We start from the raw sequence: 14,743 nt of genomic DNA on the forward strand, positions 1-14,743 counted from the left end.
ACGTTAGTATATAGTCGGTATACGACCCTGCATTACTTGGCACTAATTGCAGAACGAAGCTCTTCCCTGCGATCGAAAACACGGGTGAAAGTGAGCGGGGAAAGACGAACGACTGCACTCGTATCGCGAACCGCGCCTAGAATGTTGCATTGAATCGATCGCATGTTCACGCACGTCTTTACTCCTTAAATTTCAATCGTATAAAAGACGAAAGAGAGAGAGAGAGAGAGAGAGAGAGAGAGAGAGAGAGAGAGAGAGAAAGAGAGAGAGGTAACGCCTCTCTTTCACACTTTCCCCTCTCCCATTCATCGCCTCCTGGCTTTCGTAACTTTTATTATCGCCTCTTAGTCCCGGCTAATTATTTTCGAGAATAGTATGCAGCGGTCCTCCTTTGTCGGCTGGAAAAGCCTGCGGCCGGAGTTCGACTGTTTATACGCTTTTTAAAAAACCATCAATCCCCAGGCACAATGAGTCCGAGAGCCCATTTATCCTCGGCTCCTTTCAAATCCCGCGCGCTGCATGTGCGCCCCGGTGAAAGGAAATCTTCATCTCGCGTCCAGAGAGAATCGTCGCTTTGGAAGAAATAAAGGAGGAAAAAATCCACGGGACTACGCCCAAGAATCTTCTCTCGCTCGCAGACTTCCGCAATTGCCGCGAAATTGTTTCTCCGCGCGCTGCAGTGTATAACGTCCTGCGCGTCGCGTCGTCCTTTCTCTCTCTTTCTCCGCCGCCGCGCGGGACTTATGAAAGAGGAGCAACGCGCCGAGATAACTGTCTCCCGCGGATTATGGCATTGCTGCTGTCTCTCTCTACATTAGACGGAATTGGTGTTAATCTTCTGCAAGAATCCACTTTGGCTTTCCCGGAATTTCGTCGCTAGGCGGATGACTTTTTCTCCTCTATTGCAGCGCGTTCGATCGTCGGGTGTGAAAACGCTTGATTGGGAGACCGAAAGTTTTCGCATTAGCATTCGCGTGACACCTACGCGTGCGTGCGAGCAATCACTGGTATATAATTGCTTTACATTCGTTACGCGCCGCGATTCTCACGCGCGTTGACGCTCTCATGCTTTTCTTCTTCTTCTTCTTCTTCTCGGAATCGTGCTCCACGAATGCGTTATCTGGGCGGGTAATGTGTGCGGGCTTATCTGATGAGGAAGCAGCGGTGCTTATCTCTGCGTTATGAGTCGTAACGAAAGCGGAGCACGCGACACCGACACTTATGCGAACGCGTTAATGGGATTTCGAAGTAGTGCGCTAATTGAATCGCGCGGCGCCGAAAACCGATACAGCCGATGTACCCACACTTTTCCCCAATTATCATCTTCTGCTCGTTGCGTAATCTCGATGATGACGATTCTGTTTCCGTCTGCTTTCAGATTCAACGCCGACCCGGTAGCCGAGAGCTGGGAAGAGGGCTGCCCAAGGAGAAGCGCCCCCCACGACGGCCGAACGCGCCGTCCACGTCGCCCGCAGCCGAGAAGCGAATCGCTCGTAGCGATCCCCACCAGCCCGAAAATTCTCCTCTCCAAGCCCAAGATGCACATAGAGGTGCAGCTGGCGCTGAACTTTGTCATATCCTACCTGTATAACAAGCTGCCGAGGCGGCGGGTCAACATCTTCGGCGAGGAGCTCGAGAAGGCCCTGAAGGACAAGTTCAAGGGCCACTGGTACCCGGAGAAGCCGTTCAAGGGCTCGGCTTTCCGATGCCTCAAGACCGGCGACCCGATCGACCCGGTCCTCGAGCGCGCGGCCAAGGAGTCCGGCGTGCCCATCCAGGACATCCTCGAGAACCTGCCCGCCGAGCTAGCCGTCTGGGTTGATCCGGGCGAGGTGAGCTACCGCATCGGCGAGACCAGCCCGGTCAAGATCCTCTACTCCGAGAGCGCCGACCCGCACGACGAGTCCTCGGCCGACCGCGAGGTCACCAAGACCTTTAACCCCGAGGCCCAGTGCTTCCGGCCCATCGAGTCCGTCGGCAGCTCGCTCAGCGGGCTCAGCCTCAGCCCCAAGTCGACCTCGCCCTTCCCCAGCTCCATGGCCAGCAGCGCGAGCAACGGCTCCGGCGCCCCGGCCCAGTCGGCCTCCGCCGCCCAGGCAGCCGGGGCCGCCCAGGCTTGCCCCCCGGGCCAGCAGAACGGCCACGGCTCCGGCTCCTCCTCGGCGCCCTCGCCCACGCCGATCAGCAGCTCCTTCAAGGGCTCGCCCAGTCCCGTGCCGGCCTTCATCCCCAGGACCCAGGCTCCGCTCACCTTCACCACCGCCACCTTCGCCCAGACCAAGTTCGGCAGCACCAAGCTCAAGACCTCCAGCAAGCGGGCTAACAGGTACTTATCTACGCCCTACGCCCCGCCCCCGCAGCGCGCCCCTGCGTCCGACCTTACTAACTTTGACCTCCTTCTCCCGATCTAGGATGTCGCCCACCGAGTTCTCCAACTACATAAAGCAGCGCGTCATGCAGCAGCAGATCCACCACCATCACCACCAGCAGCAGCACCAGCAGCAGCAGCAGCCGCCGCACCAGCAGCCGGGCGGCCAGGGCCCGCAGACCCCGGGCGGCCTGCCCGTCTCCCAGAGCTCGCCCAACAGCCGCAGCCTCTCGCCCGGCCTCGCCGCCGTCAACGGCCACCAGTCGCACGCGGCCGCCGTGGCCGCCGCAGCAGCCGCCGCCGCCGCCAGCGACCCCAGCGCCTACTTCTACCAGGCGCCGCCGCCCCCGGTCTACCACCCGCAGTTCCCGCACCGCAACATCTTCGACTCGAACGACAGCCCGCACAACGGCTACCTCGCGGCGGCCGCCGCCTGCGCCGCGGCCTCCGCCAGCGACCTCCTCGGCCAGGGCGCCAAGTTCCCCTACATGGACCCCCGCCAGTGGAGCACTTACGGCGGCATGCCCGCGACTGCCGGTGGCGCCACCTCGCAGAGCGCCGCCAGCGCCGGATTGGGCCCGATCGGCTCCGCCGCCAGCGCCACCGCCGCGGCCCCGACCGGCTCCAGCGCCACCTCCCAGCAGCAGCAGCAGCAGGCAGCCGACAAGTCCGCCCTCGTCGACGGCCTCAACAACTTCGGGCTGGGCTCGGTGACGCCCTATCCCGCCAGCAACTACCAGCACCTGCTTGTCGCCAATTAATACAGTGCGCCACCCATCGCCGGCTGCAGCAGGCCCTCGTCCGTCGCCTGATGACGATAGCGGCGCACACCGGCGCACCCGAGCAGCGCGCACGCACACACCCGCACGCCCTCCCCGCGGCGAGTCCTCGCGATCTAGGGGCGAGACTTCTTGTCGTCGGAATAACCAGTCTTTGTCGTCGTTATGTACGAATCCTCGTAGACTACGTGCGATTACTACTACTATAACTACTACTATAACTACTACTACTACTACTACTACTACTACTACTATTACTACTACTACTACTACCTCTGGATTTAATGGAGGCGGCTTATACGATACCCCACACCCCAGCCCTGCAACGTCCCGCTACGTGTAATGTATAGAGAGACAACCAAGGTGTTTGTGTGCGTGTGTGTGTGCGCGTGCGAGGAGCATCGCTGACGATCGACCCACACACTGCTCATCGAGGCTCTGCTGCGACGACTCCGAAGACGGCGTCAACTTGTGTAATCTACATTGCTATGATAGGCGAAACCGAGCGTTCTCGAACTCCCGGCCAGTGCTGCGTTACCGAACTTTTTTATTTTACTACATACCGTTTAGTTCGCTTGACTAATCTCGCGCAATTGTGATTTACGTTGTATAATGTATATGATATATATATAATATCGGAGTGGAATCTGAGTCTCGGGGCCGAGGCGCGAGGTGCGCTCGCGAGGACGGCGACTCTGGCGAACGCGTCCACGAGCGCGTTCTCGCGACGAAATGATATAGTGTAACACCTCCGAGCCGGCCCCGCACCGCGAGCGCTGCCTTCGGACGAATGATTCTTTTGAGTCGCACTTTAGTTCCTCTGTAGAGTGTATTTACCGCAAGTCTCTCGCCCTCTCTCACTGGAGAAGGTCCCTTTCATAAAATCTCACCTATGAGAGGCCCATCGGGGAGAGGGGGAGAGCACGTACGAAAATCTCTTCTTTTTGCAGCTTTCACTCCTGGCGCATATGTATATTAGATAACGAGAGTAACGAGCACTCGGTATGCGCATAACTCGAGAACGGCCGGTCGATCCAAAAGAGATCGAGCGAATATACGATGATGCATAAAACGAAACGACGGAGAGGAAGCTGCTATGTACGACATAGCAGAGAACCGCCGCGAGTCACGTATATATATACATTACAATACCGAGCATAGAGGTGTGATAGAGAAAGAGCGTGCTCGTTTTTTCGGGACACGCGCGAGCGAGAGCAGAAAGAGAATATAACGTAGGGAAAGAAAGCGATCGAAAGAAAGGAAACGAGAAAAACCGAGGCGAGAAACGAAAAAAATTATATATACTTAGAGACACGTGGCAGGTACTACCACGAGCGCAGAGCGCCCGAATATTGCGAACGAACCCCCGGTTATTCGCGCTAAGCAGGCCGTATTGTATACGCAGCGAGCGCAGAGGAACAAAAACGAGGAAAAACGACGGCAATCTCCACTCTCTCTCTCTCTCTCTCTCTCTCTTTCTCTCACTCTTTCTCTCCGTCTCTTCTGCGTATGTGTGCGCGCGGGCTGTTTACGGCCCGGCATAGAGAACAAACAGGACCGACGCACTGCAGGACAGAGACGCACGTATATTATACACACACACGCTTGGAAAATTGGACGGAAAAAACGGGAGACGATGTGGCAGAAGAGACGGCGGAGCGAGAGAGAGAGAGAGAGAGAGAGAGAGAGAGAGAGAAAGAGGAGGATCGATAGTCGGACTGTGCCGCTGCTGCTCAAGTGATATATAAGATGAAAACGAGTCGAGGTGTAATAATTTATTTTTTCACTGAATAATAGTTCGGAGAGTGGAATAAACGGGAATATAATATCTTGTAGAGCCTATGAATATTATAATTGCGCGAGTCGACGTCGACGTCGCGTCCCGTCGCCCCGACACTCGCGCAACTTCAAAAAGCCAAGTGCGTACAAGTCGTCGGGCCGCGACGTCGTCCTCGAAATACGAGACTCGCCGTTCAGTAACGATCTTAACGTTTTATTTTTATAAGCGATAAACGCAGTAGACGGATATTAGGGAGAGCGAGAGAAGAGGAAGGAACGTGTTCGTTAGCGACGTAAGTGGCGCTGCTGTACCTTTGTCCGCGACCCCCGAGATCGATTTTCGAGATCGATCCCATACACATTATATCACGGTCCCCCCGAACCTGCCGTCCTTCCATCGCTTATCTGCTAGTAGTCCCTTTTTCATTTCGTTGGTTTGTCCCCGAGATTCTTGCCACGAGATCCGAGCCACGGGAGAATTGCGAGAGAGAGAGAGAGAGATTTACAAAGCAACAAACAGAGTCGAAAATCAAAAGGCGAGAACGTTCGAGCAGAGCGCGGAGCAGAGTTATACCGTAAGAATATATCGAGTCTAGAAATATCCAAAAGCGCGGAATTTGGATGCACGCCTGCGAGACTGGCCGGTCGTCAAGATCGTCGAGAGAATTTCCGCTTGTACCAAGGAACAAATCCGATAATAATATCTATAACGTATACGAGAAAAAGAATCGCGGCGCGGCCGGCAACAATTTATCATCGCGCCCTTGAAAGCAAGAAAAAGCCGTCGATACATGACAGAAGCCGAGTCGATTCAGCGCTGGCGCTCTAACGGCGTTAGATAATCGCGGCGTTACGTCGGCAGCTCTCCGCGACGAGCATAGCGGAGAGAACAGAAGAAGAAAGTCCGCGCCAGGGACGTCGCGCCGTGTGTGTGTCACGTTGGAATACCAGTCGTTGGCGCAGCTTCAAGGACGTCGTCGCGCCGGCGACATTCATTCGTGGCCGACTCTCATAACGCTTGCAAAATCCGCATACTCTGCTACTGCTCCGCGCTTTAAAATAGGTATAGCGAAAAATGACTTTCGGGGGTATGGGGGGTGTGCGTGTAGCGCGCACGCGCTCGCACCGCGAGGTCGATTCGTTCTTTGCGCTCGACGCCGCGTCGCTGTAGCTCTGCACTCGCGCTTTTGTATATAATAATATATGTGGCTGTGTGTGTGTGTTTTTTTTGTAAAGTTACGATACAACGTGGTGGTATACTTGGAGGAAAAAAATTTTTTTACTTTTCTTTTGTACGGAAATTTTGATTTATATTTCGCGAGAAGTGTTTATAATAGATGTACCTTTGTTATATGCGGATATGATACATACTTTTAGAGTATATGTACGTTAATGTATTTATGTAATCTTCTTCAGTTTCTCTCGCGTTAAAATTAATTATTCTTTAATAACAAGCGCGTCGCGTCGTTTTTCTTTTTTATATATTTAATGCTAAGGAGAATATTATATCTATTTTTTATACTTTTTATATATTTTTTTAAGGGCATTTTTATACTTTTAAAAACTAACACATCATCTAGTCGTGCGTCGAGTAATTGTTGTAACGAAAAATAATGATGCAAAAGCTGAACACGGAAAAATTGAACACACACACGCGCGCGCGCGACTCGGCTGTAATACTCGCGTGCGTAAATAAGTCGTGTATAGTAAGATTTGGATATAAAAAAAAAGAGTATATAAGAGGCAGAGCGACAGCGTCGCCGTCCCGTCGCGGGGGAAAATCGACTCTTTCGCGTATAGAAGAACGAAGGCGAGCGAACGATGTGTACAAGGAAAATTACTAGGGAGCGATTGCAACGGAAATATATGATAAAATTACGACAGCAAGCCGTACCCTTCTAGTTTAATATTCTCGTAAACTTGAATAAAGAAACTTGTAAACTAATAAACGATACGTACGACTGTGGTAGCTATGCTAGTACCTGCTATTATTAAAAAAAAAACAAAATAAAACACAAAAAAGAGTGGAAGGGTTACACACAAAGACGACACGTACGATCAAGCAGACCACATCGCCGGCTGCACGGGTTCCCGCGCGCGCTCGAGAGAGATAGAGAGAGAGAGCTCTAGCGCTTAAAATACTGTCGAACGTGCCAAGGCTCGTACTACGCGTGTGTTGGCCAATTCTGGCTCGGAGTTGACCTATAATGCGAGGGCAGTATCGATCTTCAAAAATAAAAGGAGCGACGGAAAAGTGCAGAGTCCGCTCGCTCGGCTCGAGGCTCGTCGGCTTTTTCCCATCTCGAAGTAGCCTTTTCTTTTTTTTCGCCTGAAATTGATGAACACACGACGCTCATGAAATTCAAAGGCATTGTAATTCCAACTGGCTTGAGGAAAAAGCGCGACGCCGCGAGTCGAACGAGGAAACTTGCCGGAGGAAAGCGAACAACAGCCGCGCGGTGACGGAAAATCGAGAGGCATTTTTGCAATACATAATCGCGAATCAAACGAATCTCGGCTCGAGAAACCTGTACATCCCGTTGAATATTACACACACCGCGTACACAGTAGACGTCTACGGCTCAGCAAAAAATCAAACGCAATGTATACTCCTCAATAAAGAAACGAGAATATAAACCGACGTGTAATATGTGTAACAATGGAATAGCATAAAAAAAGACGAAGCGCTTAAAAAGGGAACCGGACACCTTGCGTTATATACACGTAGTCTAATCGAGGTGCTGAACACGGTGACGATATTGAACTACATAATATAATGGTAACTTAAACAAAAAAAAGTGGTCGTTAGTGATACATAAAAAAAGTAAAAATAATAAACTGCGTCGCGGCGGTAAATCACACAGAACCTATAGTATTATATGTTTACGATAATAACGGAGTAGGCATTATATACCATTGTAAATTTTCACGTCCTAATACTGAGTGTATTCATTGGAAAAAAAATAATGATAATGAGGATGAAAAGAGCGGGATTCGTTACAGTATATAATGAGAATTAACCAAAAAAAAAACTGCATGCACTTAAATGAAAAAAAAAATTATAATAATGATAACGATAATGATAATTACAGATGCGAGCTATACACCTTGTATACGTGCATAAAACACAGACACGCGACACACTTTTCATGCGCAATATAATATAAACTCTCTCGTACACACAGAACAGAGACGATGCTGATAATCTGTTTTTTTTTTTCAAATTTCAAGTGTCTAATAACTATAGCGATCGATATTGTCTACGTACATAAGGCGAATAAGAATAAAACAAAAAACTTTTGACGCAGAAAATATAAGAAGGGCGGCGCGCAGTGTGGTACACGTAATACGGTATAATCTATAATGGAAATACAAAAAAAAATAATAATAATAGTCATAATTGAACATAATTGCATATAACGCTATATTCTTATACTTAGTCAAAAGAAAAAAAGATTTTACAGTCAGCGAGTGTGTAAGTCGATTTCGCGAGCTAAAATATTCACAAACATACAGACACACATTCGCACACATGCACACGATGAACTTTCGTTGCGCCGCGCGCGCGAGTATGGGAGTAAGCAGGAAGGAAACTAACTACGGGGAAAAAGGGCGATTTTCGAGGGAAAACATTTGTTTTCGATTTCGTTCTCTCGAACGGAATCGAACGGTGGGAGGACAGCTGCACACTGACACTAAGGCACACAAAACAATACACTGCGGATGAGTACGAGTACACCGAGACAAAAATAAATTGATTAATCAATTATTGAAGAAAGCAAAAGGAAAAAAAAATTTAAACAAAACTATCGATTATTCTATATACATATAATATACCGCGCGACGGTTTATAAAAGAATACACAGATGCGATAAGAGGATGATATAATTAGATTTGTATTTGACTATGATAACATATATTTTTCAATACTTTAACTACTTGCTGTATGTAAACTATAAATATATATTATGTATACAGAGAGGAAGCAAAAATTATTGCACGGTGCTATAGCATCCCTCGCGCGATACGAGTAAATATGAGCAAGGAAAATTCGTATATATAATAATACAGAGCGACGCGATCGGGGCTCTGCGCTGCGGCCGAGAGTAATCCTCTATATATGTATACATCACACACACACACACATAGGGAGGGTCGACTAAACTCGAAAAGAGAGAACTTGGGAATCGGTGGCACTTCCGGGTAGCCACCTACACATGCGTGTGCGCATGTGTGTGTGTGTGTGCGTGTGTGTATGTGTGCAAACCGCCCGGCGAGCAGCAAAGTGACCACAGCCCGAAGCGCGCCCGCGAGAAATATATACTTTTTGTACCCCTTGAATCCAAGAGCAGCTCATTAATCGAGCGCACGTTATACATATATATATATATATATATATACAGGATATACGCGAAGCGGAGCGCGCGCGCTTGAGCCAACCCTTTTACTCTCTCCCTCAGACTGGCCTTTTCCCCTACACACACACATATATATATATACACATACGTGTAGACATGTAAACGTGTAACATCCCCCTTTTCCACTTTGAGCCCGCAATCTTCCACCGAAAGAATCAAGGTAACCAACCCTCGTCTTTGTATTACACGCTAAATTGTACACGAACAGAGAGATGTACACACACACACACATTTACACAACAGCAGAATTATATTTAGTGCGAGAGTTATAACGTTATGTTACATGAATTAGAAAGGAGCGCGCGAGTGAGAGTGCGAGAGGCGACACTTTTGTCTATATATACTTTTTTTATCCTGAATGTTTTCTATATATGTGTATCAATGCGCGCGCGCATATACCTATTCGTAGCGAGCGGCAAAAACACGTGGCAAAAAGAGAGCTGTGCAACGTCTTTCTCTCCTTGTTTTGCATGCTTTTTATAGTATTGCATATATAATGGTTTTTTATTATTCGTTTTTCGTTTCTCGGTCCTCTTCAATACGAGAGCATGATGACACTTGCTGTTGTTATATTATATACTGCATCGAGCGATTTTTCTCGTTTGTTTCTTTTTATCGCCTGTTATTGTTATTACTATATTTTTCCTGAGTTTGTCATTGGTTTTTAATTGTTTTCTTTTTTATTTTTTATTATCTACTTTACTATTATCAAACGACGATTCTCACACACGAAGCAAGAGCAAAAGATTGACCGTGTCCGAGACGGTTTAGTCAAACGATTCGACGCGAGCGACGCAAGAGTCACGAGCCTACTGTCTTTTTTTTTTACTTATTAAGTTTTCTTTTTTCACCTTTACTATACTACTACCACCTTATAACATATGGATGACGCGTCATGTGTTACATGAACGTTTACTATCGTTACAAATACTAGCACTTGTAATTGTGGATACCTGTGTTTTGTTTCATTTTTATTTTTACTACTTTACACACACATATATTTTTTGTCCTCTAATGATTTTTTAATCGTGATGTAATTTCGTTGGCTTTTTTTAGATTTTTGTTCCTTTATTTTTGTATATGCGACGATAAATGAGAAAGCAAAACAAATAATATACGGCGATGCGAAGCGCGTTATTATCGTACCGTTACCTATTAATTATTACTTTTATTATAAATATATATTAATGATACATATATATATATACTGCTGTACACTACTACAGAGTTGTTCTTATACATATATACATAAACATATATATATATGTATATTATTATACTACATCGTGTATACCAAGATCAGCGTTAGTCCTAAGAATTTTTTCATAGTTTGTTATTGTTGTTTTGTATGATACTTGAATTATATAAATATATATATATATAATATAAATATATACATATTATACATACTATACATAACTGTATAAGAGAGATCGTCGCATGTGTCATAAAAGTGCGGGAGGACGAGCTGCTAGCACCTTTGTACTTTTATACGCACGCATGAGCGTTAACACACGCATATACATATAATATATATAATATATTTTTGTTAATAATAATATAGTGATTTGATATATAACTGCACTAGAGAGTTGATTTTATTACTGAGTTTTATTACTGATTTCTCTCAAATTTTTTTTTCTGTCTATATATTTTATGTATGTACGTCCTCTACGTTTTATATAGTTTTCTTGTCTCTCTCTCACACACGACTAAAAGTAAACAGAGTTATTATAACGAATAATCACGCTGACACGCAAACCGAAAAAATCAACAATATATATATTACAATACAGAATAGATATATCTATCTATTATATACGAAAAAAAACAAACAAGAAACGAGTCAAAAGCAGACACGCATGCAAAACAAAAATTTAAAACAGCTTGTACGGAACAGAGGAATATCATAACGAAAAGCGTATGTATTTTCATTTGTACATGTAACGCGCATATGTGTATGGCATACATATATATCAGTGGAATTCTGTATCTATATGGTACACGTATATATCTCTGCGTAAACAATATCGATGTAAACGCGAGCGTGCACGGATCGATGCGCTTTAAAAGGCTCCGAAGTACACAGCAAAAGTCGAGGCGATTCTTTCTCTCTGCCCATCGCGCGGACTTGCATATACATGCCAAAAACAGATCGCACCTTGTTTATCTTCAGCATCAACATATAACTTTTGTATAAATAACCCGAACGATGAATTTTATATCGTATATCGAATACGAAAAGTATATATTTTTCATCTTTTCTATCGCAGAGTTGTAAACCAAAGACAAAAAAAAGTGAATAATTTTTTTACAAAGTGAGTAGTGTTCCGGCAGAGAGATCGCGTTCCTCGAAATCCCAAACTGTACTCGAAGTGCATCGGTCTGCATACGCCGCGTACGTATTATGTGCATGGCATCGTTTTTCATTTTCCAGCAAAGCGAGAGAGAGAGAGAGAGAGAGAAAGAGCAAGCGAAATAGTAAGCTCCGACAAAAAGAGAGGCGACGTATTAGCGCGAGCGCTTTCCGCTTAATATATATAAATATGAGTATATATGTATATGATATATGATATATAGTGGCGGGAGGCGCCGTAATTGTGGCGCGTGCGCACCGCCGCACCCGAGCGCGAAATGTTTCTTGAAAAAAAAATTAATAATAATAATAAAACTAAAAGTAAATTTATCGAACTACGCGGATCACCTAGGCTCTGACCGTCTGTAACGATAATATTATAATAATTACATATATAATATTATATATTTAAAGAGTTAAGGAGTAATAACGACATACACCACACATAATCTACGACTCGCGTTGTAACATACTTATATAATTTTGTAAATTATTTTTTGTATTTTTATATCGAGAAAAAGAACACATTAATGGAATACATTATAAACACACACGGAAGTTATTATATTAGCGAGTGTGAAATATATATATGAAACACGAGATGAAAAAGAAATGAATAAAGATTAAAAAGTTATTGAAAAAAAAAACAAAAAAAATGGCATTGTGAAAGAAATTAATACATACATACACACACGATAATATATCCGACGATAAAATGACGATGTTGCGCCGCAAGTGCGACAACACGAGACATCACACTCTGTGGCTATTATCCGAGTTCTATACATGAAACGATACACATATGTACGTTTATCCGTACGTCTGTCGCGTGGTCGTCATCGAAAGACACGAAAAAAGTGACCAACGGAGAGCCAGCTGACGATGCGTGAGCATAAACGAGATGTATAAAGAGATCACGAGCGAAAGAGGCGACACGGGATGGAGAGTCACGATTCATTTTTTTCGTTTATTTCTCGAAGCTCATAACTTGTATTACCGATCGCTAACAAAGAGTTTGAACAGAGACAAAACAAAAAGAGATACCACAGAAAAGTAAAGGCACGACGATAACGCTGCTGAAGTATAATAATTGTGCAGAGGAGTGGAGAACAACAGGCCAAAAATTAGAGAAAACTCGACGAGAACAAAAAAGCAGTAATAAATAATAATTAAACGTCAAAGGCTCATTCGAACGACGCCCCGCCATCCTCTGGCTATTTTTCGGTGCATTATAAGCTCTCACCTTACAAAAAAACACACTTAGAGAAAACTCGAGCACCGAATGGTAGAAAGGAGGGTGGCGCCGGCAGCCGCTTCCTGGATCGACGCTGAGATTCGCACGAAAAAATTCTATACCCTTATTCGAGACAACTATGAGCAAAGCAAAACGATAACGATCCTTTTTTGATACACGAGAAAATAAAAACGATTTTTATATTCTACATCGTATACGCCCGCGACACGATGATCCAGGAAGTCGTCGGTGAGGTCGAGAGCAGGGCGCCTGGTATTAGTACACACTAGTTTTTCAATTGGCGGCGCCCAATTAGTTGTTGGAATTTTCGTAGCCTAGGCAATACCTCCCGCGTTAGTTTTGTGATTGTTGTCGTTCCTCTCTCACGTTTATAAAAGATAACAAAATGAAAAAAATACAAAATAAAGCTAAACAAATAGTGGCGAGAGAGAAAGACGCGCGCGCGCGTTATTCGCAGCAGTTTTACTCGGTTCTCTCCGCATGATATTACTTGTATAACGTATATTACATATTACGAGCGCGCAAAGCCTCGATCATGTGTATCTTTAGGCCTGACCACTCGCGCGAGCGCGCTATAACTCTTTGTATAGTATTTTTCTATGTAACCGACCGCATCGAGATCCGTATGTACATTTGATTACGTATCGCAACGTTCGAGCATTATTTCGGATCCTGGTTTTTCATATTCCTATTTATACATATATATACCTACTATATAATCGTGTTGATCGATGTTTACGTAATCCGTTCGTTAGTTTCACGTGCTTGTTTATTACACGACTTTGTGTTAGCATTATCGAAGCAAATTGGCTATGTAATGTAACTTCGATTTTCATTGGCGGATGTGTGACGGACGAGATATTCCACGAATCGAATGGCGAATAATGCTAGCAAAAGTAAAGTATAAACAAGAGGGGTATAAATGCTCGTTCAGTGCAGAGAGCATCAATTATGAAAAACAAATAATAACGCGTGATCATAGTACAAATTGGAACAACGTAAGTTGGGCTTAAAAGTATAAACCTTATTGTAACCGAGTCAAAAAGAAAAGAATAACTATATATTATAACCGACGAATGAAACTTTGTAATCCACACATACTCGCACACAGCCCATCTCTATTTTCTTACAAAAAATCGCGAACAAAAGGGAAAGATACACAAAATCGCGCGAGTGGTCAGGCCCGAGGTTCGGCGGGACGCGACACGCTCTTCTCGATTCGGTGTTGGTAGCAATGATTTTTCAAACGTCGTTTTTTCTAATAGCGAGAAAACAGAGTATACAAACAAATCGATAAGTGCAGAAGAGAAAGGCAAAAACCAAAGACGAGCAAACAACGGCGAACAGCAAACAAAAAAAAGACGTGCATCAGAGAGAGAGAGAGAGAGAGAGAGAGAGAGAGAGAGAGAGAGAGGAGCGTCGCCCCTACACGTCGTCCACGCGCGACCGCGTATTGAACGCAAACACACTCTGTATACACACTGTAGAAGAAGAGCGCATGAAAACAGTATTCAAGCTTCCCGCTGCGGCGGCGGGACGAACGTTTTTTTATATACGCGTACGATAAATTTAAGCGCGACTCTTATCCAAAGTCCGCGTGGTGTCGGGTCGCGCGCCGACGGGGCCGACGCTCTCCTCGAGTTTATAAAATATATAATTACGATATGAGCGAGTACATAAGAGTGCGAGGGATGAATTCGAGAGAGCAAGTGAGAGACGAGGCGAATGACGACGATGATCGAGAGCGAGAGAGAGAGAGAGAGAGAGAGAGAGAGAGAGAGACGTACG

General features: G+C 45.5%; 1 protein-coding gene across 2 annotated transcripts in view; it reads left to right on the forward strand.

Annotated features, from left to right (window-relative positions):
• The window catches only part of LOC100115550 (atrophin-1), a 35,070-nt gene extending 20,327 nt beyond the window's left edge, over positions 1 to 14,743 (forward strand). The window contains exons 4-5 of one of the 2 annotated variants that reach the window (XM_016981769.3): positions 1,379 to 2,326; positions 2,412 to 14,743. In XM_016981769.3, coding sequence (XP_016837258.1) covers positions 1,379 to 2,326; positions 2,412 to 3,129 — 1,666 coding nt within the window. In that variant the 3' untranslated portion in view covers positions 3,130 to 14,743. Of the gene's footprint in view, positions 1 to 1,378; positions 2,327 to 2,404 lie in introns of both variants that reach the window. The other variant, XM_031923342.2, reaches the window with a different exon arrangement.

Source organism: Nasonia vitripennis, chromosome 2, assembly GCF_009193385.2.
Source record: "Nasonia vitripennis strain AsymCx chromosome 2, Nvit_psr_1.1, whole genome shotgun sequence".
Classification (NCBI taxonomy): Eukaryota; Metazoa; Arthropoda; class Insecta; order Hymenoptera; family Pteromalidae; genus Nasonia; species Nasonia vitripennis.